This window comes from Mustelus asterias, chromosome 5 (genome assembly GCF_964213995.1).
Source record: "Mustelus asterias chromosome 5, sMusAst1.hap1.1, whole genome shotgun sequence".
In the NCBI taxonomy this organism is placed as follows: Eukaryota; Metazoa; Chordata; class Chondrichthyes; order Carcharhiniformes; family Triakidae; genus Mustelus; species Mustelus asterias.
Window position 1 is genome coordinate 74,202,285 of NC_135805.1, and position 25,436 is coordinate 74,227,720.

At 39.6% G+C, this 25,436-nt stretch overlaps 1 protein-coding gene across 7 annotated transcripts in view; it reads left to right on the forward strand.

Annotated features, from left to right (window-relative positions):
• Window positions 1-24,270, forward strand: part of LOC144493612 (nuclear receptor coactivator 7-like) — a 92,059-nt gene extending 67,789 nt beyond the window's left edge. For 5 of the 7 annotated variants that reach the window (XM_078212814.1, XM_078212816.1, XM_078212817.1 and 2 more), the window contains 6 exons: window positions 9,466-9,613; window positions 19,125-19,250; window positions 19,330-19,482; window positions 19,633-19,728; window positions 20,358-20,431; window positions 22,552-24,270. In XM_078212814.1, coding sequence (XP_078068940.1) covers window positions 9,466-9,613; window positions 19,125-19,250; window positions 19,330-19,482; window positions 19,633-19,728; window positions 20,358-20,431; window positions 22,552-22,687 — 733 coding nt within the window. In that variant the 3' untranslated portion in view covers window positions 22,688-24,270. Of the gene's footprint in view, window positions 1-8,023; window positions 8,159-9,465; window positions 9,614-17,869; window positions 18,078-19,124; window positions 19,251-19,329; window positions 19,483-19,632; window positions 19,729-20,357; window positions 20,432-22,551 lie in introns of those variants that run through there. The other 2 variants (XM_078212819.1, XM_078212820.1) reach the window with 2 other exon arrangements.
• The last annotated feature ends 1,166 nt before the right edge of the window (window positions 24,271-25,436 follow it).

A 25,436-nucleotide genomic window follows, 5' to 3' on the forward strand; every position in this document is an offset into this window, starting at 1 on the left:
CACAAGCTGACCTATTTCTCTGGCATGACTGCATCCCATTTTGGTGACTCTCCACTTTCAGATCATAACTTTAAACAAGTATCTGAACACAGTGCCAGTATCTGAGCAGTTGGCAAGTGCGAGGTCAAGTGATGGTGTTTCTTCCTCTGAGCTCTCTTCCTTCTCGCCCTTCTGCCTGAAGTTGCAGTGGCTGAGCAATGGGCATTCCATGATTATTGGAAAGTGGGAAAGGTGGAGAGTGGAGGTGGCTGCTGGTGGGGGGGAGAAAGCAGAAGGTCCATGGCCATCCCATGATCAGTCTTAATTTCATGTCACTTTTCAGGATGAAGGGAAGAATGAGTCGAGAAAGTGCATAAAACAGCAACCAGCTATCATCTTGGATCGCCTGAGTTCGTGCCACCGGCTCCGTGGCAGTGGTGCTCATTATCTTGTTGACCATCTTTACTGGGGAGGCAGTGGTACAGTGGTGCTGTCATTGGGTTACTAATCCAGAGACCTAAGGCAATGCCCTGGGGACCCGCATCTGAATCCTAGATGGTGAAATTTGAATTCAATAAATGTCGCCATTGTTGATTGGTTTGCTAACGTCCTTTAGAAAAAGAAATCTGCCAACATTGTCTGGTCTGACCTACATGGGACTCCAAACCCACCGCAATATGGTTGACTCTGAGCAAGAGTCTAGCAAGTGTCTCGGTTCAAGGGCAATTAGGGATGGGCAACAGATGCTGGTCCAGCCAGTGAACAAATTATTTTTTTTAAAAAATCTGCTTGAGATCACTTGGTTGGGATGTTGTAGTGGTCTTCTGTCAGTTGTCTGGCTCTCCGCTCTGATGTAGGTGACTTTTTTCCTGTACGAGAGGAGACCAAATGATAGTGACTGCGTCAATGTGCCTATTAATATGTGGTCAATCATTGAAACAGATGACATGGGTATGTAAAAGCTCAAGAAACCCAACTGGATAGGAACATGGCTGTGTATGCACACAAGCCCCTGCCTGGGACTGCAATTCAGCAGGTCCAGCCCTGGACCTGCCTTTTAAAAGGCTCAAGTAATGAGTTCCAGCTGGGCAGGGCAATGTCTGTTACCAGGGAGCTCAGACTCAGCAAGCCCCACAGGGATTTCCCCATGGACCTCGTGGGGGTTATCACAAAATACATCAGCATTTCATGATATTGTTAGAAATATCCATAATTATATGTCTGAGAATGTCTCCCTCCCAACATGGAGGTGTGGCTGGGGGATGAGGGCTTATCTATGTCAGTTGGTTTCTGAAATTTGAAATCAATAAAAGTCCCTGACCATCATTTGATGCTGACAAACTATTATAAATTTTCAGACCGATTTATCAGCCTGACTGGAAATAGGGCATTACACAAGTCAAATCAGCCTGATCTGTAGTTCATTGACCCTGAGCAAATACCCAGATTCAATATATATTAATAGATGAGATAAGAGACAAACTATTTGCAGTGATTGCAGGACTCCGAATGTGGGGCTGTGCTTATGACGTGTAGGACAGAGGGCAGAAGATTTTCTTTCACTCATGGGGTTATGAAGATGTGGAATACACTGAGTTAATGGTTGTAGCAGAGACCATACCTGTACATGTTAGTTGATTAGATGCAGAATAGAAAGCATTCTTTCTGGTTGTATCACAGCTTGGTATGGCTCCTGTTCTGTCCAAGGCTGCAAGAAACTACAAAGGATTGTGAGCAAAGTCCAGTTCATCACTCAAACCAGCCTCCCACCCATTGACACTCTACAATTCCCACTGCCTTGGAAAAGCAGCCAGCATAATTAAGGACTGACGCACCCTGAACATACCCTTCCACCTTCTTCTGTCAGGAAAAAGATACAAAAGTCTGAGGACACGTACCAACTGACTCAAGAACAGCGTCTTCCCTGCTGCCATCAGACTTTTGAATGGACCTACCTCACATTAAGTTGACCTTTTTCTATACCCTAGCTATGACTAACACTACATTCTGCACGCTCTTGTTTCTTTCTCTATGAACAGTATGCTTTGTATAGCATGCAGGAAACAATACTTTTCACTGTATACTAATACATGTGTCAATACTAAATCAAATCAAGATATGGGGACTGGGGAATTAGGAGAATAAACAACTTGGACTGCTGGGCAAAATAGCCTGTTTATTTTCTATGTAAAAATGACACAAGGTTTGGCTCGCTTTTCAGCACAGTGAACAAAAAGACTGGGGGATGCACTTTGGTGGGGTCGGGTATGGCTAAAAATATGAATTCTAGTACCATAATACTTTAAACCTGGAAGATGTGCAAAGAAAAATCCAGTTACCTTTCTAAATCAACCAATTTAGGAAAACGTATAATAACTATAATGCCGTGTTCTAAGATTATAGTTGCCCCTTTCAGACTGTGCTAAAGTACTTGCCAACTTACACTAAGGTGTCCTTTACATCCACCACCTTCACCTGATGAAGGAACAGCGCTCCGAAAGCTCGTGCTACCAAATAAACCTGTTGGACTTTAACCTCGTGTGTGAGACTTCTTACTGTGCCTACCCCAGTCCAATGCCGGCATCTCCACATCTGGAAATTTCCTTAATTTAAATTCTTGCATGCATTCTGCCATTTTTGAAGAAGAGCAAGGGTTTCCTTCCAGTTGCCCTGGCCAATATTTATCCCTCAACACACTTCCAGAGCAATATCTGGTTATGGTCACTTGCTGTTGTTGGACCTTGCTGTTTGCAAAATGAGCTGCACTGACTCTAACATTGCATTGGTCTTCTTTGGCAGTCCCTCAGAGTCGAGGATTACTTGCTTCCCCTCCAGAGAGGTGAGTTCTGCAATAGCTGAATATTTCAATCCTGGAGCCGCAGAGCCTGCCACAGGTTTGGCAGATTGTGTTTGCTGAGATGGGTGCATGGGACACTCTGGATTCTGCACTCTCCGCTGTTTATGCTCTGCCCCTGCGTGCTCTACCCAGTGACGCTTGAGGTGATTGGTGCCTTCACGGACACTTCTTATCTAGTTTGTGCATTGTAAGGTGAGCGATTCCCACATGTCGATGGGAGTGTTGCATTTACATAGGGAGGCTTTCAGAGTGTCCTTGTGGCGTTTCCTCTGCCCTCCTGGTGATCAGTTACCATTACATCAGAATAAAGCACTTATTTTGGGAGTCTTATGTCGGGTATGCAGACAATGTGGCTTGCCCATTGCAGCTGGTCGAGGGTGACTAGTGTCTCGATACTGGGGATATTGCCCTGGGTAACTTTGCTCACTTTGCGCCTACCCTGCCAGTGAATTTGCAGAGGCAACGTTGATGATATCTCTCCAGTCATTTGAGGTGTTTACTGTTCATTGTCCATGTTTCTGATGCACACAGAAGAGTGGGGACTACAGCTGCTCCGCGAAACTGAGAGCTTGGTGCTGGATTTCAGGTCTCGGTCCTCAGGCATCCGAACACTGCTCTGGTGCATTGGAATTGATGCTGGATTTCATCGTAAATGTCTGCTCACGCCAAGAGAAGACTCCCGAGGTATGGGAAATGATCCACATTGTCCAGAGGCTCACCATGGATCTTGATGGTCAGGAGTCAGTTTTGTGTGGCAGGAGCAGGCTGGTAGAGAACCTGCTTCCCCTCACTTTAAGTAATTTGCTGCAAAATACTGTGGAGCATCTTGAGATCTCGAAAGGAGCTGTATAAATGCAAGTCTCTTTTTGAAAGGACGATTTCCATATGTTAACCTTTGGTGTAAGTAACTAGGCAAAGCAGGGGACTCTGGTAGATGAGTCCACTGACATTATGTATGGCCTTGCATTGCCAGTTTCTCAGTGCTGCAGTCCACCAGAGCAAGTGTTAACACGAGACATGTAAACAACAGAGGACACCATCTATTCCACCCTGCATGCCAAAAGTGAGAATAGTTGCCTATCCTATCATTCAGGATGCCCAGTCACATCTAGAAATAAGGTAGTTCATACTGCGGATTCTTCACTATTGTCACACTTTTATTGCTGACTGTGGGGGGGACGTGAACCCCCAAAGGAGAGTGGGATGTTAAAATTGTAAAACTTACTGGCGCAACAGCAACCGGCTCCCAACATGTACACATTCAGGTCGAACCAAGTTATCATTAGCTTCTTGTCAGTAATCTTCTTGCCAAAGGTGGGTTCATCATTAGCATGTGGTAATCAGATGATTTTTCAAATGATTACAACAGTAATTTGAATTTAACGTCTACAGCACAGGTTTCCCAGGACTCCGGCCACACCCATGAAACGGGTGAGATTGAATGGTACTTTATAGGTTTAAAGTTGAGGTTGTATATTATCAATAAAGGTTCTCCTTATTGTTACTCCACCTGGTAAGTGTTTTCAGAGTTCTTGGGAAGTTTGGAGGTTTACAAATGATCAACAACAGGATTTGGGGTGTGGGACGGTGGTACCGTGGATGTTTCTGATAGGATGTTGGATGTAGAAGACGTTCACAATCCACAGCTGCAGTTTGTGCCATGGTGGGATCTACAGATGGACAACGTGAGGAAAAGGAGACACTGCCCACGTGAAAGAGTCTGCAGAGACTCCGCTTCCTTGACCTATTTCCACAGGCTCAGATTGACAGGTAGGTGGTCATAGACAACTGCAATTTCCTTGAAGAGGAAGCACTCCCTACTGGACTTGCTGCCCGTATATTGCCCGTCACTCTGAAAGTCACCACTGGTCTGTATTCTTCTCCTCTGGTTCCTTTCTGTGCATCACCAGAGACACCTCAAGGGTCCCGCAGTTGGCTGTGCATAAATGTCAGAGGCAGGTCACAAATGGGTTGTTTGCCAAGGTGTCAACTTGCATTTAGTTCTGAAGCGATGATCGCCAAAATGCAGAAGCACTTGGATTTTCATCTCTGGCTGCCATCCCACAGGTACATGATTCTGTTTGTTTATACATACAAAGGCAAAGACACACACACCAAGCTGTGTGTCTTTGGTCAGCAAATCAACTGGGATGTTGAATAGGAACATAGGTTGAGAGAGAAGCAGTGGCAGACATTTAAGGAGATAACAACAATATATAACAACAAAAAGGATGCACCATCTGTGGCTAACTAAAAAAGTTATAATGTGGAGATGCCGGCGCTGGACTGGGATGGGCGCAGTCAGAAGTTTCACAACACCAGGTTAAAGTCCAGCAGGTTTATTTGGTATCACAAGCTTTCATAGCGCTGCTCTTTCAGGCGAGTGGAGAGTAAACCTGTTGGACTTTAACCTGGTTTTGTGAGACTTACTTAAAAAAAAGTTAATGATGGCATCAAATTGAAAGTGAAGATGTATAATGCCGCAAAGATTAATGGGCACCCAGAAGATTGGCACCCAGCAAAGGATGACAAAAAATAATAGAGGGGGAAATTGAAGTGTGAGAAACTAGCAAGAAATATAAAAACAGACAGTAAATGTTGCTGAGAGTATATAACATGGAAGCCTGTAGCTAAAGTAAGCATTGGTTCATTCGAGGGTCAGACTGGAGAATTAATTACAGGAACCAAGGAAATAGCAGAGACTTGGAATAAGTATTTTGCATTTGTCTTCACAGTAGAAGACACTTAGCATCCCAAGAATGGTAGAACATTAAGAGGCAAAAGGATGGATGGAACTTGAAATGATCATGATCACTGGAGAATAAGTTCTAAAAAAAACTTAATGGGGCTAAAGGCTGACAAGTCTGCTGGACCTGACAGCTTGCATCATTGTCTTAAAGGATGTGGCTGCAGAGATGCATCACCCTGGTGGAATTCAAACTGAGCATCTGTGAGTGGGTTATTCTGAGTAGGTGCAGCTTGATGGCACTGCTGATGACCCTTTCCATAATTTTATTGATGATCGAGAGTAGACAGGTAATGAGAGACATAATTGGATTTGTTCCGTTTCTTGTGTATAGGACATACCTGGACAGTTTTGTTGGGTAGATGCCATGTGTTGTAGCTGTACTGAAGCAGCATAGCAAAGAGCGCAGCAAATTCTGGAGCACAAGTCTTCAATGTCTGCTCATGCTTACTTGTGAAAACCAACTAACTGTCCAATTGGATCTTATACAGTAAACTTCGTGACTTCAAGAAATGAAGGAGTACTATTGTCTTCCAATAAAGGCTCAGTGGGGTTATTGGTGTCTGATGTGATCATGCATGGACTGGATTGAGCAGTCTAGATAGGTAAAACAGCCTTCTGTCATCCAAGGCTTAGTTGATTTTTTTTAAAAAAAGGTTTCTTCATCTCTTCCCCAGTTATCATAACTTATTCTCCTTCATGAAATACTGATAGGCTGCAGGCAGATGAGGACACTCATTCACCGTGTCCATCTCTTTGCTGTCACCCTTCATGAGTTAGCAACAATATTTAGCAGTTTGGGCTTTATTTGGGAAGTTAGGACACCCAAAGTGTGTCTGACAGAAATGTACAGTTGGAAGGCTGATGATGATTCCAAATTTAACAACAACTTTAATGCTGGTGCAACACCAAGTTAGAGTTATAAATGTCCCAGTTTTTTACAGTGTGATAATTGAGAAATTGCATTTTATGACTACAGATATTATTTGATAAGGAAGCCAGATCCCACAGGAAACCTGTCTTACTAATCATAGCCCTTTTATATTTTGAAAACAAGGAAAGGCTACTAATCCCAAAAGCATAGCACTCCAGTAACACCTTCAGGATTTTTAAAAATTAAAAGATTTATTAACAAGGAAAAGACTTGAGTGCATAAGCTTAAAGTCACACAGTTAAAACAGTCTTGCAGAACAACCCCCCAACAAACCCACTTGATCAGAACACAACACTGCATTTTTGGCAATATAATATATTCCCTTAATATATTTTTAACACTAAAAATCTAATAACAATACCCAAGTCAAATAACTGCTGTCACTTTAATAAAAGCATACCCCACAATTCAACCATTTCCATCCTCAAGTGGAAATCCAAAAGAGAGGTTCAGAAGCAGATTGCTTTCTGAAAGCATAGACTATTTTGGCTTGACTGGATGGCTGATTCAAATTCATAGCTTTCACACCATCTCTCAGCACAGATCTGGTTTAAAACCATCTCCTCACAAAGCCCCACAACTCATCTAAACCTCTTCCCTTAAATATCTTTTCCCTTTCGTCTTAAATTCCATTGTCCTCGAACACCTCTTTGAACTCAACTTCTTCAAATAGAAAAATCTTTCTTGTTTTCTTGCTTTACATCTGCTTTAGTCAATAAAATTTAATATAGCTTTGTAAGCTGTCAAAGTTCCTTGTTGCTTTGGAACTTGCCCGTTGAAATTCAACAGCTCAAAAAGTCAAATCCCTACTAATCTTATGATGCAAATTTTAATTCCAACCTCACCATAGCCTTTCATTACAGATGCATGAATCTTGCATCTTTACCCTTTTTTCTTTCAGCTCTTACAATCAAGCTGCCTCTATTAAACTTCCCCCAGTTTAATTAGTAATGAACATACACAGGCACACACAGCTTTCTTTACAGAGTGCCACCATATTCCACAAAATATTTTATAAAACACCATCACAATTTTGAAATTAAATTCAGATTATATATTTTTAGTGTTTAGTAGAGTTCCCCTATAACCTTCTGTAGAAGGGTCATTTGGACTCGGCTTTAACTCTGTTTCTCTCCACAGATGCTGTCAGACCTGCTGAGTTTATCCAGCATTTTTTGTTTCTATCTGTTATAACTTTTGTTTCTATCTGTTACACTTTTCTGATTAGCATGGAAAAGTTATATTTCTCTGCAAAAATTATAATGTTAAATTGAGTTGGGAAAAACTTGAAAATGATGCCACATCAGACAAGTGTGTAAACATGTACTTTGCCAAATACGTGCTTGAAATCTGACCAATTCGGAATTGTCAAGGTTATGCAATGTTCAGAACATTGGTAGACTACTGTGATTAATAAGCAACTTTTCAGATGCACGTACTTCCCTGATGAAATATGATTGAACTGGCAGTGATTCAAGCATTAACCAAATGGTTTAGCTTTCATTAAAGTATGTTCTGAACCCAGCTGTAGCTTAGTGCACAACGTGAACTCAACACAGCTGCACCTAAACGGCAGAAACTTTGCATTTCTCTACATAATTCAGCTGCAACTTAAAATGGGCCTTGGTTACAGTGTTAGAGAGTAAGTACTATTTTCTTATCCTCCCTCCAAAATTACATGGATAAATTGGGAATTCAGCAAGTGAAACTTTAAGCACTCGATTTTATAATTTGAATGCTTTTATTTTTAATTTATTGAAAAGATTGGCTGAGAAATTGAATAATTTTGAATAAAATTAACCATACCACATTGCTGGTCTCAGAAGAATAGTCATTAATTACAGCTGCCAAAATCGGATTTTTATCGCACTGAACAGATTTACATTGTGTCTTTCAACCTACATGTGGAGAACTCCCCTTTTGAGTTTTTAATTTTGTGAGAAAGTAAATTGGAGATTTTCATTCCTCGTAACACAGAGGACTTGGTGATCTGTTTGCAAAATGTCAAGCCTTCCAGTAAGCTGGCAGAGTTGATTTTAATTCTTGCTTTATATTAAACTGACAATATATGGCAATTTAGCTAAAGAAGATTATATGCCCTATACAAAAAGCTGGTAACTAGTACATCTAAATTATTAGCACACTGTACCTGGGAAATAATATTTGAACAAGATGGATGGAAAATGGATCAGATTTCTGTTCCCTGTTACATTGTCACCTGTGACTTGCACGTGCCTGTGTTCCTCTTCTTTCTCTTGATATTAGAATATGTTGATTTATCATTTTAAGGGTAACTTTAAGATATTGAATGTGCATGAACAGAGTAAGGATGTTACATGTTTTAAGAAAGTTGACTCGAGTTCTATACATCTAGTGAAAAAGAGCATCGCGGAAGCATGTGGAGCATGAAAATACAGGGAAATGTAGTGAGCTGCTAGAAGCTTAGTTTGGAGGGGAAATTGAGAGAATGTGGGCAATTTTTTTAGTGTGATTAATTGTCTACAGGAGTCAGAATTTTAATTTAGTTTTAAAAACTCACTTTTATTTTGAAGTTGTGTTTTCTCACTACTTTGACTATTCTCACAATACATTTTGCCAAATGTTATTTCCAAGTTTAAAAATTAAATGCTGCCCATTAATTGTGTTATATCTATGTAGGTTATTACCTAATCTTGCATATTCTTGGGAGTCCTTGAGGCTCCAGTCTGTTTCACAGTATAAAATTAAACTCGTCTGTTCCTGTAGCTAATGTTGCAGTTGCTGTGCAAATAGTTACTGTTTCTGTTAAAAAGACTAAGTTCATGCAAATATTCAGTTTCTCAAAAAATGTATTACAACATAGAAATAACTTCACTGAAATAGCAGACAACCAAATGGCATGTAAACCCAAACTCTGGATCGTTACTGTAACTATGTTAATACCATTTCCCTCTTCATTCTCTGATCCAGGGTAGATCACCTGTATGCATTCTTTGTTCAGTGGTCACCAGAGGTATATGGGAAAGATGCCAAGGACCAGGGATTTGTGGTGGTGGAGAAGGATGAACTGGAAGTGATTGACAATTTCTTCAGTGACCCAATTCCTAAAAGTTGGGAGGTGGGTTATATTGGGTAATTGTATTTCAACTTTCTAAATCTTAATTCTTGAAAGTTTTTCTTTTTAACTTATAATTTTAAACAGAATCCTTGCCACTTGAAATCTGAGCCATGATGTGCACTAGTAACTATATCCAGTAATGTGCATTGAAACAATATCAAATAATTTCCCCTCCATAGGTTTCTAAAGTTGCTATCTTACATGTAAAGCTTTTGTGGTTTCCCTCTTCCAAACGAGCTTCAATTTGCATAGTACTGTAGTTAAAACAGCAAGAACAAAAGGCAGAGAGACAATGGAACTTTCCTTAAGCAGTTAAACGTGGGGTGCTGAAACTGATTTTTGATTAAGTCAGGTAATTATTAAGAGGTGTAACTTAATTGTTTTAGTTGGAGAAGTTGAAGATAAGGAACAAATAGCGGTTTTTCATTTTGTGTAGATTTTAGCAGTGACCGTTTTACTGTGTTGAGTCCATCATTGCCCAAATTGGATCCATCTCTTATCTAATATTGAGAGATGAAGCACATGTTAAATAAAGAGCATCCTCTTCCTAGAACTTTGACAGACTTGTATGAAAATCTGTGCCTTTTATTTTTAAATCCTCTCCTATAACTTTTTTTGTTTTAATGGCTTATATTGCTGTTCGGTGGTGGAGCAGTTTAATGAGGTTGCAATTAAGTATGTCACTTTTTATGAAATTAAGTAAGTTCCTGGCAGAAATAGAATAATTTGAGGCATTGGAGAAAGATATCAATGTCATGTTACCTATGCAGATTCAAGTTTGAGAGTTTTCATTTTTAGCCATCCACCTGTCAACTTCTTCACTACTGGATGTAGAATATGAAATGATTATTCAGATCAATTTTCAGCAGGCTGAAAAGTTCTGTTTTTTTTTTAAATAGCACCAACAGCTGCGCTGAAATTCCTGAAAATGGGTCCCTTATTGCTCTACTTATGGCGCATCACTTTTTCAAATTCCCAACCAGCATTCATTGTTATAACTGAGAATCAAGCATCTCCAATAATGTAAAAAATTCTATAGTAGATATAATACTTAGTACTATAACGCAGACAACATCAAACTAGCGAAATATCTTCACTCAATTATTGCTCATTTTAGGCTATTAATTCCAAAGGATTATCTGCATAAATGAAATGCTGTTGACTTGAAAGCAGCAAGTGTTTGGACAGGAGTTGTGGTTCAATTTTGAGCAAAAACTGAGATGAGTGGTTTAGCAGAAACAGTATTTGACGTTGTCGAGATAAATCGGATAAATATGAGAGAGGTAAATGAAATGTAATAAAATCAAATGGGTTAGCAATTAACAGAGAATAAGTTATTAAAGGTGCTTTGATTTAGATAGGAAGGAATTTGGATTTGACTATAGGTCAGCAGAGTTTAGAGGGTGGTCAAGAGAAGGAACATAATGTCAAATCCCTAGGCTGTCACAAATTTTCGCTAGACAGAATATTACTATTACAAATTATGCCCCCGTTTGTTATATCAGATGTCATTGTAGTTGCAGTTTGTGGCACTGTATGGCTCTGGTGGAGCAAATTGCAAGCTTCTATCCCAACACAATCTCTCTCAATTAAGAAAACGCTTGTATTTGTAAACAGAACATAAAATTGCCTGTAGCATTGTCCAGTGTTCTGTGACCGCAAAATGCTCCAATAAATGCTCTCACTTAAGTGTATAAGATTGAGGGGTATGGACAAAAAAAGTTTTTAAAGTTTATTTATTAGTCACAAGTAAGGCTGACATTAACACTGTAATGAAGTTACTGTGAAATCCCCTAGTCGCCACAGCCCGGCGCCTGTTCGGGTCAATGCACCTAACCAACACGTCTTTCAGAATGTGGGAGGAATTTATTGAAGATTTTAAAATGCAATTTAAAAAATCCCTTGCTTTTCCTTCATCTCTTTTTTTCCCCCCTATCTTTTCGACCAATCTTCCTTTCCATCTCTTATCTTTCTGTATTTGATTTGGCATAGAATACACACTTTATAGCTCACCCTTCTTCATTGTCTAGTCTCTTTTCTTCCCCCAAACACGGGGAGAACGTGCAAACTCCATACAGACAGTGACCCAAGCTGGGAATTGAACCCGAGTCCCTGGCGCTGTGAAGCAGCAGTGCTAACCACTTGAGGAGCAATTTAGCAATTAAGGACCAGCTGTTCCCCTTGGTTGAGGGGTCAATCATGGGGGGGGGGATAAGGGCAGGAAAATGGAATTAGTGTGCGTTTAATGCTAGTTATTGTCAGTGCATACTCGATGGGCCGAAGAGCCTTTTCTACATTGTATGACAATGTTAGCACCCTATTTATCTCCAATTGTTGGTGATGTGAGCAGGGCATCTGGGACCTTAATGAGCAGTGGGACCAGCAGGATATCTCCATGACCAATTAAATTTAAGGATTGGGGGAAGAAAAGAGACTAGACAATGAAGAAGGGTGAGCTATAAAGGGTGTATTCTATGCCAAATCAAATACAGAAAGATAAGAGATGGAAAGGAAGATTGGTCGAAAAGATAGGGGGGAAAAAAAGAGATGAAGGAAAAGCAAGGGATTTTTAAAATTGCATTTTAAAATCTTCAATAAGTTGGTACCTAGGGATTACCAAAAAGATTCTGAAGGAATGAGACTCTCCAGTTTATTTTAATATTCATTTCGGGTCAAGAGAGGCTGATTGGTAGTCATTAACAATTATCACATTGTTAAAAGGGTACTTGCACTGAATTACGAGACTTAACCTCCTTTAAGTTTAATAGGTACTGAATGCTAGAGAATTCATTAAACTGATGTAAAGGTTAATGATCCTGTTTTCAAAAAATTGAAGGAGAGTTGCAAATCATCAGATGCTTGTGATTTGCAATTCAGAGGGTACTGTTCCTCCAACAAGTAGCTAGTTGCTTGTATTTTTGGAATGTGTCCACACTTTTTTCAGTAAATTCTAGCCCATGTTGTTTAATAAAAACCTTTGCAGCCTTAAGGGGATATGCAATACACTTTGCTAGCTGATGCCTTGTGTTTTATATAGTATAGTTTTGCTGGCTTTCTTAAGTAGTGCACCCTATGAATTTCCATTTGCACATAAAAAAAGAAAATGCATGTTTATAGCATCTTTCTCAACCTCGATGGCCCAAAGTAATCCGTACCCCAAGAATTACCTTTTGAAGTATGGGTATGGTAGTTACATAGGCAGCTAATTTGCACTCAGCAAAGTCATCAGTGAGACAAATGGCCAATTAATCTGGTTTAGTGGTTGACGGATAAGTTAACCAAGAACTTCCTTGCTGCTACTTCAAATAGTCATGATGTGGAGATGCCGGCGTTGGACTGGGGTAAGCACAGTAAGAAGTCTCACAACACCAGGTTAAAGTCCAACAGGTTTATTTGGTAGCAAATACCATAAGCTTTCGGAGCACAGCTCCTTCGTCAGATGGAGTGGTTATCTGTTCTCAAACAGTGCAAACAGACACAGAAATCAAATTACAGAATACTGATTAGAATGCAAATCTGTACAGCCAGCCAGGTCTTAAATGTACAGACAATGTGGGTGGAGGGAGCATTCAACACAGGTTAAAGAGATGTGTATTGTCTCCAGACAGAACAGCTGGTGAAATTCTGCAAGCCCAGGAGGCAAGCTGTGGGGGTTACTGATAATGTGACATAAATCCAACATCCCGGTTTAGGCCATCCTCATGTGTGCGGAACTTGGCTATCAGTTTCTGCTCAGCGACTCTGCGCTGTCGTGTGTCGTGAAGACCGCCTTGGAGAACGCTTACCTGAAGATCCAAGGCTGAATGCCCGTGACTGCTGACGTGCTCCCCCACAGGAAGAGAACAGTCTTGCCTGGTGATTGTCGAGCGGTGTTCATTCATCCGTTGTCGTAGCGTCTGCATGGTTTCCCCAATGTACCATGCCTCGGGACATCCTTTCTTGCAGCGTATCAGGTAGACAACGTTGGCCGAGTTGCAAGAGTAGGTACCGTGTACCTGGTAGATGGTGTTCTCACGTGAGATGATGGCATCCGTGTTGATGATCCGGCACGTCTTGCAGAGGTTGCTGTGGCAGGGTTGTGTGGTGTCGTGGTCACTGTTCTCCTGAAGGCTGGGTAGTTTGCTGCGAACAATGGCCTGTTTGAGGTTGCGTGGTTGTTTGAAGGCAAGAAGTGGGGGTGTGGGGATGGCATTGTCTGTACATTTAAGATCTGGCTGGCTGTAGAGATTTGCATTCTAATCAGTATTCTGTAATTTGATTTCTGTGTCTGTTTGCACTGTTTGAGAACAGATAACCACTCCATCTGACGAAGGAGCTGTGCTCCGAAAGCTTATAGTATTTGCTACCAAATAAACCTGTTGGACTTTAACCTGGTGTTGTGAGACTTCTTACTCTACTTCAAATAGTGCCATGAAATGATTCACATCCAGCTGAATAGGACAGGTTTATTAATTTGTCTGAAAGATTGCATCTCTTGACTATGTAAAATTTTCTCAATTAGTCTAGATTATGTGGTCAAGTTTCATAGTGGAGTTTGAACTCAAGACCTCCAAGATAAAGGTGCTACTGCCAACCTGTAGTCACACTTGTTCTTTAGCAGGGTCACAATCTGCTTCATACCATTCTGGGGCACTGCCCCTCCCTCCAGCAAAGATATTGATGTTTTTGCAGATGCTTTGGGGAGTCAGGAAGCGAGTTACTCACTGCAGTGTTCCTAGCACCTGACCTGCTGTTGTGGCCACAGTGTTTAATGTGGCGAGTCCAGTCGAGTTTCTGGTCAATGGTAACCCCAAGGATATTGACAGTGGGGGATTCAGTGATAGTAACACCATTGAATGTCAAGGGGCAGTGGTTAGAGTGTCTCTTATTAGTGATGGTCATTGCCTGGTATTTGTGTGGTGCAAATGTTACTTGTCAGCCCAAACCTGGATATTGTCCAGATCTTGCTGCATTTGAACATGGACTTCAGTATCTGAGGAGTCGCGAATGGTGCTGAACATTGTGCAATCATCGACGAACATCCCCACTTCTGACCTTATGACGGAGGGAAGGTCATTGATGAAGCAGCTGAAGATGGTTGGGCATGGGACACTACCCTGAGGAACTCCTGCAAATATGTCCTGGAGCTGAGATGACTGACCCTCCACAACCATCTTCGTATGTGCCAGGTATGACTCCAACCAGCGGAGAGTTTGCCCCCTGATACCCATTGATTCTAGTTTTGCTCTGGCTTCTTGATGCCACACTCAGTCGAATGTGGCCTTGATGTCAAGGGCTGCCACTCTCATCTTACCTCTGGAATTCAGCTCTTCTGTCCATGTTTGAGCCAAGGCTATCATGAGGTCAGGGGCTGAGTGACCCTGGCGAAACCCAAACTGGGTGTTGCTGTTTGATAACACTGTTGATGACCCCTTCCATCACTTTATTGATGATCGCGTGCAGGCTGATGGGGCGGTAACTGGCCAGGTTGGATTTGTCCTGCTTTTTGTTATACAGGACACACCTGGGCTGCTTTTTACATTATCGGGTAGATGCCAGTGTTGTAATTGTACTGGAAAAGCTTGGCTAGGGGAACAGCAAGTTCTGGAGCGCAAGTCTTCAGTACTATTTTTGGAATGTTATCAGGGCCCATTGCCTTTGCAGTATCCAGTGCCTCCAACTGTTTCTTGATATCACGTGGAGTGAATAAAATTGGCTGGAGACTGACATCTGATATTCTGGGGACCACAGGAGCAGGCTAAGATGGATCATCCACTTGGGACTTCTGGCTGAAGATTGCTGCGAATACTTCAGCCTTATCTTTTGCACTGATGTGCTGGGCTCCTCCCTCATTGAGGATGGGGATATTGTAGAGCCTCCTCCTCCAGTGAGTTGTTTAATTGTCCTCCACCATTCATGCCTGGATGTGGCAGGACTAGAGCTTGAATCTGATCCGTTGGTTGTGGGATCATTTAATTTTGTCTATCTCCTGCTGTTTGGCATGCAGGTAGTCCTGTTTGGTAACTTCATCAGATTGACACCTCATTTTTAGGTATGCTTGGTGCTGCTCCTGGCATGCCCTCCTGAACTCTCCATTGAACCAGGATTGATCTCCTGGCTTGATGGTAATGGTTAAGTGGGGGATATGCTGGGCCAGGAGTTGCAGATTGTGCTGGAGTACAATTCTGCTGTTGATGGCCCACAGCGCCTCATGGATGCCCAGTCTTGAGTTGCTAGATCGGTTCGACGTCTGTCCCATTTAGCATGGTGATAGTGCTACACAACACGATGGAGGTTATTCTCAATGTGAAGGCGGGACTTTGTCTCCACAAGGACTGCGCAGTAGTCACTCTTACCGATACTGTCATGGACAGACGCACCTGCAGCCAGCAGATTGGTAAGGATGAGGCTGGTAAGATTAGCACTGTAAGAAGTTTAACAACACCAGGTTAAAGTCCAACAGGTTTATTTGGTAGTTAAAGCCATACAAGCTTTCGGAGCCCCAAGGGGCTTGGGGCTCCGAAAGCTTGTGTGGCTTTTGCTACCAAATAAACCTGTTGGACTTTAACCTGGTGTTGTTAAACTTCTTACTGTGTTTACCCCAGTCCAACGCCGGCATCTCCACATCAAGATTAGCACTGACAGGGCCCTGCACAGCTGTGTCCCTGGGGGCTATAATCACCTCAGAGCCCTAGCATGGTCATCGCAGTTGTTTTCCATTTTGGAAGCCAGTAGTGATTTCTGGACATTTGATGGCCCCAGAACCAATTTAAAAATATTATAATATATTCAAATTGGTGGTAATGATCCTGATTACGTTGCCAGCAGGGAGTGGCGAAGATCTCCAAACTGTTATGGCCTCCTCGCAAGAGTTAGCAGCCATAACGAGTTTGGGTCTGCGACAAACGGGCCCAAACTGGTTATGGCCTGTTTCTCTATTCATTTATAGAACAGGAAGGGGTTGTTTTGGTGCCCTGGCCAACATTTATCCAGCAATCAACACCACCAAAATCATACTAATTGATCACTTAATTTATTTGTAGAACCTTGTCTGCAAGCAACCTTGTGCTTTTGCATAATGGTCACTAAACTAAAAGTAATTCACTGGCTATGAAACATGCATCAAGAGGATGTAAAAGGCCTTCAAATTCAAGATTATTTCTTTATAGCAGGAATTCAGACCAGGGACTTTAAAGACGAAACCTGTGGGAGTATCTTAAATAATACACGTTTCAACTTTTGAAATATGCAGGAAATGATGCACAGAAACTGGCCACTTTCCAATTCATGTTTTAACTCCGTTGTAGGAATTTACTTTCTAGAGAGCTAAGTTTGCTCAAGGTTGCAGTGGTACATTTGCGGGTTTAAAAGAAATAAGTACTTAGTTTAAAGTGCTGTGGAATTACTTTTAGTTAAATCATTCAAGGTGAGAATACCTGGTGATATACACCAATGAATTTGCATTTTTTTGTTACTGCATGAAGACATGAAACAACTTGTATAGTACTGGGAATAGCTGGTCGATAGCATTTACTTTGGTGCCCAAAGTCTCTTCATATAACCAATTCGTTATAGGGCAGAAAACTGACTGAGAGTTGAGCAAACGTAACCAACTTTTACGAGCACAAACTGAACAAGAGTCAGTCGAAAGCAACAAGAAGCTAACATACAAATTGGAGGTTGATGCCTTTTAAATAGTGTTGGTAATGTGTTTAACAGAGGGTGTTACAGTGAGTGGCAAGATCAAAACAGGGCGTTGGGGCATTAAATCAGCATTGGACATTGACCAATGTCATAATCTAACTGTTCTCTGATTGGAAGATGCTATTTTTCACCTAACCACCACCGTATTTTGCAACCATGTACCTTAACTACTATTAAATAAATTCAGATTTAAATGCAACACTGGTTTTGCCAAAATTAATGGCTTTAGTTGACTTATCAGGTTGCTTTGGTTTATTCTTCAAAATTGTAAATTCATTTTAGGAGATAGGCACGGAAGATAGATTTAGAAAATGTAAAATCTAACTGAGATGAGTATTCATTTGAATAGAATTATTTTATATTTCATTTATTTATTTGAATATAAAGTTGCATGCAAATGATAAAACTTGAAAGGAGTGATATGTTTAACTTTTGGTAAAATAAAAGCATGGTCCCACTTTTCCCGTTCCTCTGAGACTTTCGGTGTTCAGCCGGGGAACTTTGGCGGGTTTCCAGTTTTGCTTTCATCATGAGCTCATTTGGTTCCTGGATAAAACGAAAGTTACTGTGTTGAATGAAAAATGACTCATCGTGCAGCAACAACCAATCAAGTAGAAGCAAGCACCCCAGAAACAGTTGAGGGCAGTTAAAAGCATTGTTATTTCCGAGTGATCAGCCAGAGTTTTGTGGAAATCTATGTGCAAAAATGAGGGGCCCCAGAATACCAAATAATATAAGAATTGTGTTCAAAGCAAAGGGAGATGATGGATCCTTTGTGCAGGTCAGTCATACATTTTTCTTAGCATAATTCATTTTAGGATTTTTTTGAAGCAAAATATTTTGGGGTGCAAAATTTACTGAGAAATTACTCATTTGAAGGTGACCAAATCTTTTTCTTTTTTAAATTAAAATTTTACACAATAGCTTTATCTTTCCATCTGCTGTGTATACGTTTTAAATTGCTCAATAATTGCATTGAGTTGTATTTGCAATATTTTCTCTCAAGCAGTTCTTGTATTATTTGATTAGTGAGCTTAAAATGAGGATGAAAGAAACATTTATATGCGGGTGAGTTTAAAAAAGTTAACTATTTAATTCTTACCCTCTTTATAAAAAGCTCGAATTCTAATTTGAAGCACTTCATGAAAGCATTTTTCAAATTTAAGATAATTAAATGTTAAGATCTCTGCAGCTCCAGCATTCATCTAGAAGTAACAAATTAGAAAGTTTACTTAATGTTTTACCACGTTCATTTTTTTTGCAAAAAATTGTGTTCTGAGCTAGTTGTTAGAAATTGAAGCATGTAAGATTGTTTTCAGCATTGAATTATTTATATTTATTCTGAATAAACAATCTATACTTTGAAACCCTGCTGTTATTTTGCTTGCAAGTATATCGGAATAGTGTTATTTTGTGATTGTTGCTTGCATCTAGACTTTAGTTATGAGGATGTCGTAAGTCTTGTCTATCATTTGCATAATTTCAATCATAGAAACTAGCTGAAAAATTTATAAATCTTCCTAGAGCTCTATTTTGGTGTATTGAATTTTCTCCATTTGTTTGGTGATCAGTGCTGGCCTTTTAGCCCCTGTTATCATACCCAACTGCTATCCCCTCTGAGCTTCAACAGGGTGTGGTGGCAAGCTATTCAGTGATGAGGAGGCATCATGCCAAACCTAAAACACATCTAGCCAACATCAATTCAAAGCATGCTACAACAGAGTTGTTGGATGGCAATCAGAACAGAGAGCCTGTTTTTCTTTGGGGTTGTTGGAGAGGAGGGAATTTTGGAAAATGCGACAACTTTTATAATCAAATTGTTTTATAGATCATCACCATTGAAGAGGCAAAACGGCGCCAAAGCGTTGGTAGTCTTGATGAAGAAGAGGCAGAAGATCTGCAACCTATTCTTACAGACCCTAGTGAACTGTTGGAGCGTTTTCATATTGAAAAGGTAAAAATATGTGAAAAACATTTTGGTGGTTGCAATGTTTTGTGTTTAGAAGTCCACTCATTAACTGCTTTCCTCTCAGCTAACACAGCACCTTCCTGCAAGAACACAGGGTTATGCTTGGCGACTTATGTACAGTACAGCAGTTCACGGAACAAGCTTAAGGACACTTTACCGCAGTTTGGCTGATGTTGATACTCCTGTTCTTCTTGTTGTCAAAGACATGGATAATCAGGTAAAGAAATTGTCATTTAAGCTATTTGAGGAAATAAGCATGTAAACATAATTGATAGAAGAATGCAAAATTTATATGTTTGACAAGTCTTAAGAATTTAGCAATGGAATAAATACGTTTGTAAATCTAAGATTTTTGTACTCTTTGCAGATATTTGGAGCATTGGCATCACATCCATTTCGATTAAGTGACCATTGTTTTGGTACAGGAGAAACCTTTCTCTACACATTCAATCCACAGTTCAAGGCAAGTTCTTACATGTTGAAGTTTTTAGAAAGTTTGTGTAGGTGGGGGAATTTGGCTGGTGAAGACATTTTAAAAATCATCCACTTACTCTTTAAGTTTTTAACATTAGTGAATAATTTACTGATTAGATTTACATCATGCGGTGTTAAATGCCATCTATGTATCTTAAAAGTTCTGGATCAAAGTTTGTTGGTATTATTGCCCAGTTCGGATGTTTAATTTGAGGAAAGTGTGTTTCATCAAGTATGTTAGTTACACTGTACATTTTTGTAACAAAAAAAAGAATTTCTGTAGCATTCATTTGGGAAAAGAGCTAGTTTATTGGATTCTTGCAAAGCTAATACCGTATAGCATGTATTATGCAGGAACAGAACAATGTATAGCTGAGTAGCTAAGGATGGACAACAAATGCAACCTTAGAAGTGTCATCTACATCCGAGAATGAATACTGTTTACAAAATTAGTTCCCCAGTTTAACACACATCCTACTTGAACATTATGAAATATATCCACATTTTGGAAATGTTTAAGCACTTTAATGTATAATTGATGCAAGTAAGCTTCTATGGTATAGAAACATACAGCCTGATTTATATGTAATATAAATTGAATATATTTTAATCCAATAGATATTCAGGTGGAGTGGAGAAAACTCGTACTTCATTAAAGGAGACAGAGACTCTTTAGAACTAGGTGGAGGCAGGTATGTATCCACCAGATATCATCTCAATTTTATCATCTCAATTACTACAGCTTATGATTTGCTTTTAATTTTTATATCCGTCTAAAACTTAATATAGAATTTATATTGAATGGTCTTGTATTTTTCTTAAAATAATACAACCACATTATTGCAATTGATGGTTTTAATGAAAAGAATGACATCATGTGATGTGATATTATAACATCTGTACTTGCACAATATGTAAGCTTAAATGCAGTCCTAAAGAGCTCTCATTAGTTAGAATCATAGAATCCCTACAGTACACAAGGGCGGCATGGTAGCACAGTGGTTAGCACTGCTGCTTCACAGCTCCAGGGACATGGGTTCGAATCCCAGCTCGGGTCACTGTCTGTGTGGAGTTTGCACATTCTCCTCGTGTCTGCGTGGGTTTCCTCCCACAGTCCAAAGATGTGCGGGCTAGGTTGATTGGCCATTCTAAATTGCCCCTTAGTGTCCCGGGATGCATAGGTTAGAGGGATTAGTGGGTAAATATGTAGGGATATGGGGATAAGGCCTGGGTAGGATTGTGGTTGGTGCAGACTAGATGAGCCGAATGGCCTCTCTCTGCACTGTAGGATTCTATAACTTATGGCCCATTGAGCTTGCACTGACAACAATCCCACCCAGATCCTAGACCCGTAACCCCACATATTTACCTTGCTAATTCCCCTTACACTACGAGGCAATTTATCATGGCCAATCCACCTAACCCGCACATCTTTGGACTGTGGGAGGAAATCCACGCAGACATTGGGAGTATATACACACAGTTACCAAGACTGGCATTGAACCCAGGTCCCAGGTGCTGTGAGGCAGCAGTGCTAACCATTATGCCACCAGGTTGCCCTGTTCATTATATTAATTCATTTGGGTGAGTTTGGTTAGTTGCATGTGTCTAACTTAAGTGAAGTATTTCGATTTATTGAGAAGATCATTTGTAAGGGGCATTTTAAAGGGGAGAAAACATTGCTGATATTTTTAAGGATTTCTAAGGGTGAAAGAATCTGGAGTGAATTTGCATTTTGTAGTGGAATAGTTTTCTACTTTCTGTAGACCTTTGCCTTTTGAACTGAATTTCTCCCATGTTCAGATGTAGTGCAAATAAAGCACAAAAAGCCCTGCACATATCATTTGCCAAAATGATACATTAGGAAGAAAATATTTTTTGACTGTGCACTTGTATCCGCTGGGAACTACATTGAGAATGGCCAGACTCAGGGCACATGAACTTTGTAAAGAGGAAATACTTCTGTTGGTATCTCCTTGCATTTGTGCCCAGGCTCCAGAAATGTAAAAAAGTGCCTTCTGGTCCTTGCGGCCTTCTGTTAGGTTTATCAAAATTGTGTAAAATAAATGGCACAGGATTTACAGTGGTAATGATGGTGAAACTGTTACTACACAAAAGTGCAGAATAACATGGAAATCCAGACATTGCTGTCAACTATTCTACTGCTCTTCCAGAGGATTCAGAGTTGAGGTTTACACAAACTACATATCCGAAGCAACCAGTGCATTGACAAAAGCTTTCACTTTCATGTAGTTAGTCTCACTGACAATCCTAGAAAAAGTTGCACCTTACTCAATACTTAACGTGTACTAGGTTCATAATTACTGAGAAGCTCTGTCACTGGCCCTGAAAAGCTAATTTTGTTTCTGTGGAATGGCAGTTTTTTGTTCCATTATGATAAATTCCACAGTTTTAAAATTTTAATTTTAAGTTTTGTTTGTAATACCTTCTCTCTTAATCCAATCATTATTTCGCTGTCTGAAAATGTAAATTGAAAGTGAAGGGATTCGGTAGTTTTAATTGAAAATTTCCTGGTCTGTGAGGATACTTCAGTGTGATTGGCAAACATCACTGCTGCTGCACATCTGTCGATCTCCAGTTGGAAACTGATTTAAACTGCCATAGGAAAGGGAAAATACATGTGACAGAGATTAGTATATCTGTGCGAGTAACTTTCTTGGAAATCAGGAATAAGCACTATTGTCTCGCTGCTGACCACAAAACAAAATATAATGAATAAACACAATTAGTACTGAATTTATTGCCGACAAATTTTATGATAGTTTTCTAACAATCTCAATTTATATTTCAGTGGCCATTTTGGCTTGTGGCTTGACGCAGATTTATATCATGGACGAAGCAACCCATGTAGCACATTTAACAATGAAACACTGTCAAAAAAAGAAGACTTCATTGTGCAAGATCTGGAAGTGTGGACTTTTGTATAAATTTGCCTGATCTTTTACCAGTCCCACCTTGGTTCTGCTGTTCAGTCCATTGGATGATATGATTCCACTGCTAGCTGCCTTATATTGTGTCCAGTGCTCGTAGCATAATGTAAAGGAGCATGTTTCTGAATGCATAAGCTACAGTTTTAAAGCTGAACTACAAATGAGGTCATAGGCCACAGATTTTCAGCAAGTTGTTGATTGCTTTGCGTTCTGTCAACTTGCTCGGGACCCTTGCATCTCCAGTTCATTGCTTGACAAAAGAAGCCAGTTAAGTCGGTGAAATCTTCTTGACAGCTTTTTGGTGCAAAGGAAGAGCAAAAGCTTTGTCATGACAGATATAGTTCTTTCCAAGTGCTGTGTGCTAGCCAAAGAGTGGCTGGCTACAAAGTGCTGGTATGGTCAAAGCCACGGTGCAAGGCGGTGCTTTTCAATTTAAGGGGATATTAAATATAAAAGCATTTTATGACCGCATAATGCATGTTGAAGGCATATTGTTCAATACTAGTAAGTTAGTCTGGTCTTTTTAATTGTTTTATCACATTGCTTAAAGTCCTAACTGGAATGTTTAATATTCTCTAGAAACGCTTGTTTGTTTCCCAGTAAGTGGAAGTAAATTTGTTGAAAAAGTGACAATCCTGGGGGGAAAAAAGTTTCAATTATGCCAGGATCATTTATATATTATAGTACAGTACTTTAATGTAACTCTTATATTTTTTTTGGTTACATTAAATGTTTTATACCCTGTATTTAGGGTTGATTTTGTATCAGTGCAGGCACTGAACGTCATGTTTCAAACCTTTGTTTACAGTTAGCAAAATGATTATGTAAAATACTTGTTTCTTGTCTATGTATTTTTGCATTCATTTGAACATTCCAGTGTCTTAAGGGTATAAAGGGAACTGTTAAGCGCACAAGGAATATCATAGCACTTTGAAAGAAATGGCAGAAGCTTTTTTGGCACCATATACAGCTTGAGTTATAAAGAAGTCAAGTCTACACATCATTTTCTCTTCATTTTAGTCAAAGTGCATTTTGTGTAACAAAGTACAGTGCAAAAAACGTTTTTGATTATTTCTGGATTCTTTTGATATTAAGTGGTTGAATAGATTTTAAAGAACATCAAACTTTTCAAGAAGCTTAAAGGACTTAAAATGCATGTTATGTAGGTTTGATTTTTTTTTCTGGATCAGATATTGAAACTTTGAAAGAAAAATAATGCTGTTTTCATAGGTGCCGTTTCTACTTCTGATCATCAAAATTCAGGAACAAGATCTAAAGAACATTTCAATACTATTTAAAGTCGCAAGTTTTCAACAATATTTTTGCATATTTGGCTGTTGTGGTCTTTAAGAATCTCTGAATAGAGCACCAAATGTTCCACCAGTTTATTTTTTTTTAAGTTTAGCATTTGATATGTTAAACGATAGCTTACAAATCATATTGTATTTAATACACTATGCCCATAGTGTTATCAAAGCAATCAAAATTGTATCTGAATTCTGTACCTGTGAATGTCATTAAGAACATATATACTGTAACACTGTTGCAGTAAATCCAATAAATCTGTGTACTTAAAAAGAGCAGCAGAGAATGGATGTTTAATATTCAGAGGAAATAAGCTGTTCATGTCTATTTACTGAGTTTAAGCTCAGACATTGATTTTTAAGAAGTGTTATCTTAAAACTATATTTGTTTTTGTCCATCCAAATTGTAACTGGCAGGTGGTTTTAAATGAATGACATTACAACTCAAATGTAGGGATTTTTATGAAATATTTTCACTGGTTCAGCCTCAGAAGCCACTCCTGAGTACAAATTTCAGATCCCATGCAGTTGGAGATTACTCTAACCTGTCTAATATCTGGGCAAGCAACAGCAAAACCCAGGGATTAACGGACATTGAACTTGTAATTCTGCAAATCAGTGACTTTAATTAATCTCATACTGTCATTTGATTATCCTGAACAAGAAGTGGACTCAATGTGCACTTTTCAAGGTTGAGACTTGGACTCTTGAACCATTTTCACAAGCATAAGTGAACGGGACACAATATAAAACCATGAGTTGTACATTTTTCTCTCCAATACATCAAATAATAAATACATTGCTCATTTCTTTAACAGCTTTGATTTTAAAACAAACAATCTTGTGCTATCGCATCTTAGAACTGACCCAGCTCTATTCTAAAACATTGTTTGCAGATCGCAGATAATTTATCATGCTGAAAGAACAACTAAAAAATTTAAGCAAGTTGAAGGGTAAGCAACAACTTGCATTTATATAACCTCATTGTAAAATGTTGCATTATCAAACAAAATTTGACACGGCTGCATCTGTTATGGTTTTAAGCTGCTTGAGGGTGTTTCAATGCTCTGAGTTGCTGCCATCAAATCTGCTAAATATTTCCAACGTTTCTGTTTTAATTATATTAAGGAGCATCTTGTATTTATTTATCTTTATTGCCATACAGTGCAAAACATAGGCACAGTATTAAAAACAAGATCAGCAACATCAGACAATACAGATCCAGAAATTACACAGTTTCTGACAAATCCTGGAAAAGTCACATCATTTTCAGCATTGACAACATCAGGTAAAGCATTCCAAGGACAATCAATTCTATGTGGGGGAGGGGGAAAGAATTATGAATATCAAGACGTGAACCAATTTTTTGTAGTTTATACTGATGACTACAGAGAATTCTTTAATAATTCACCAACAAGCATGTTTCACCTAGAGTGGCATTT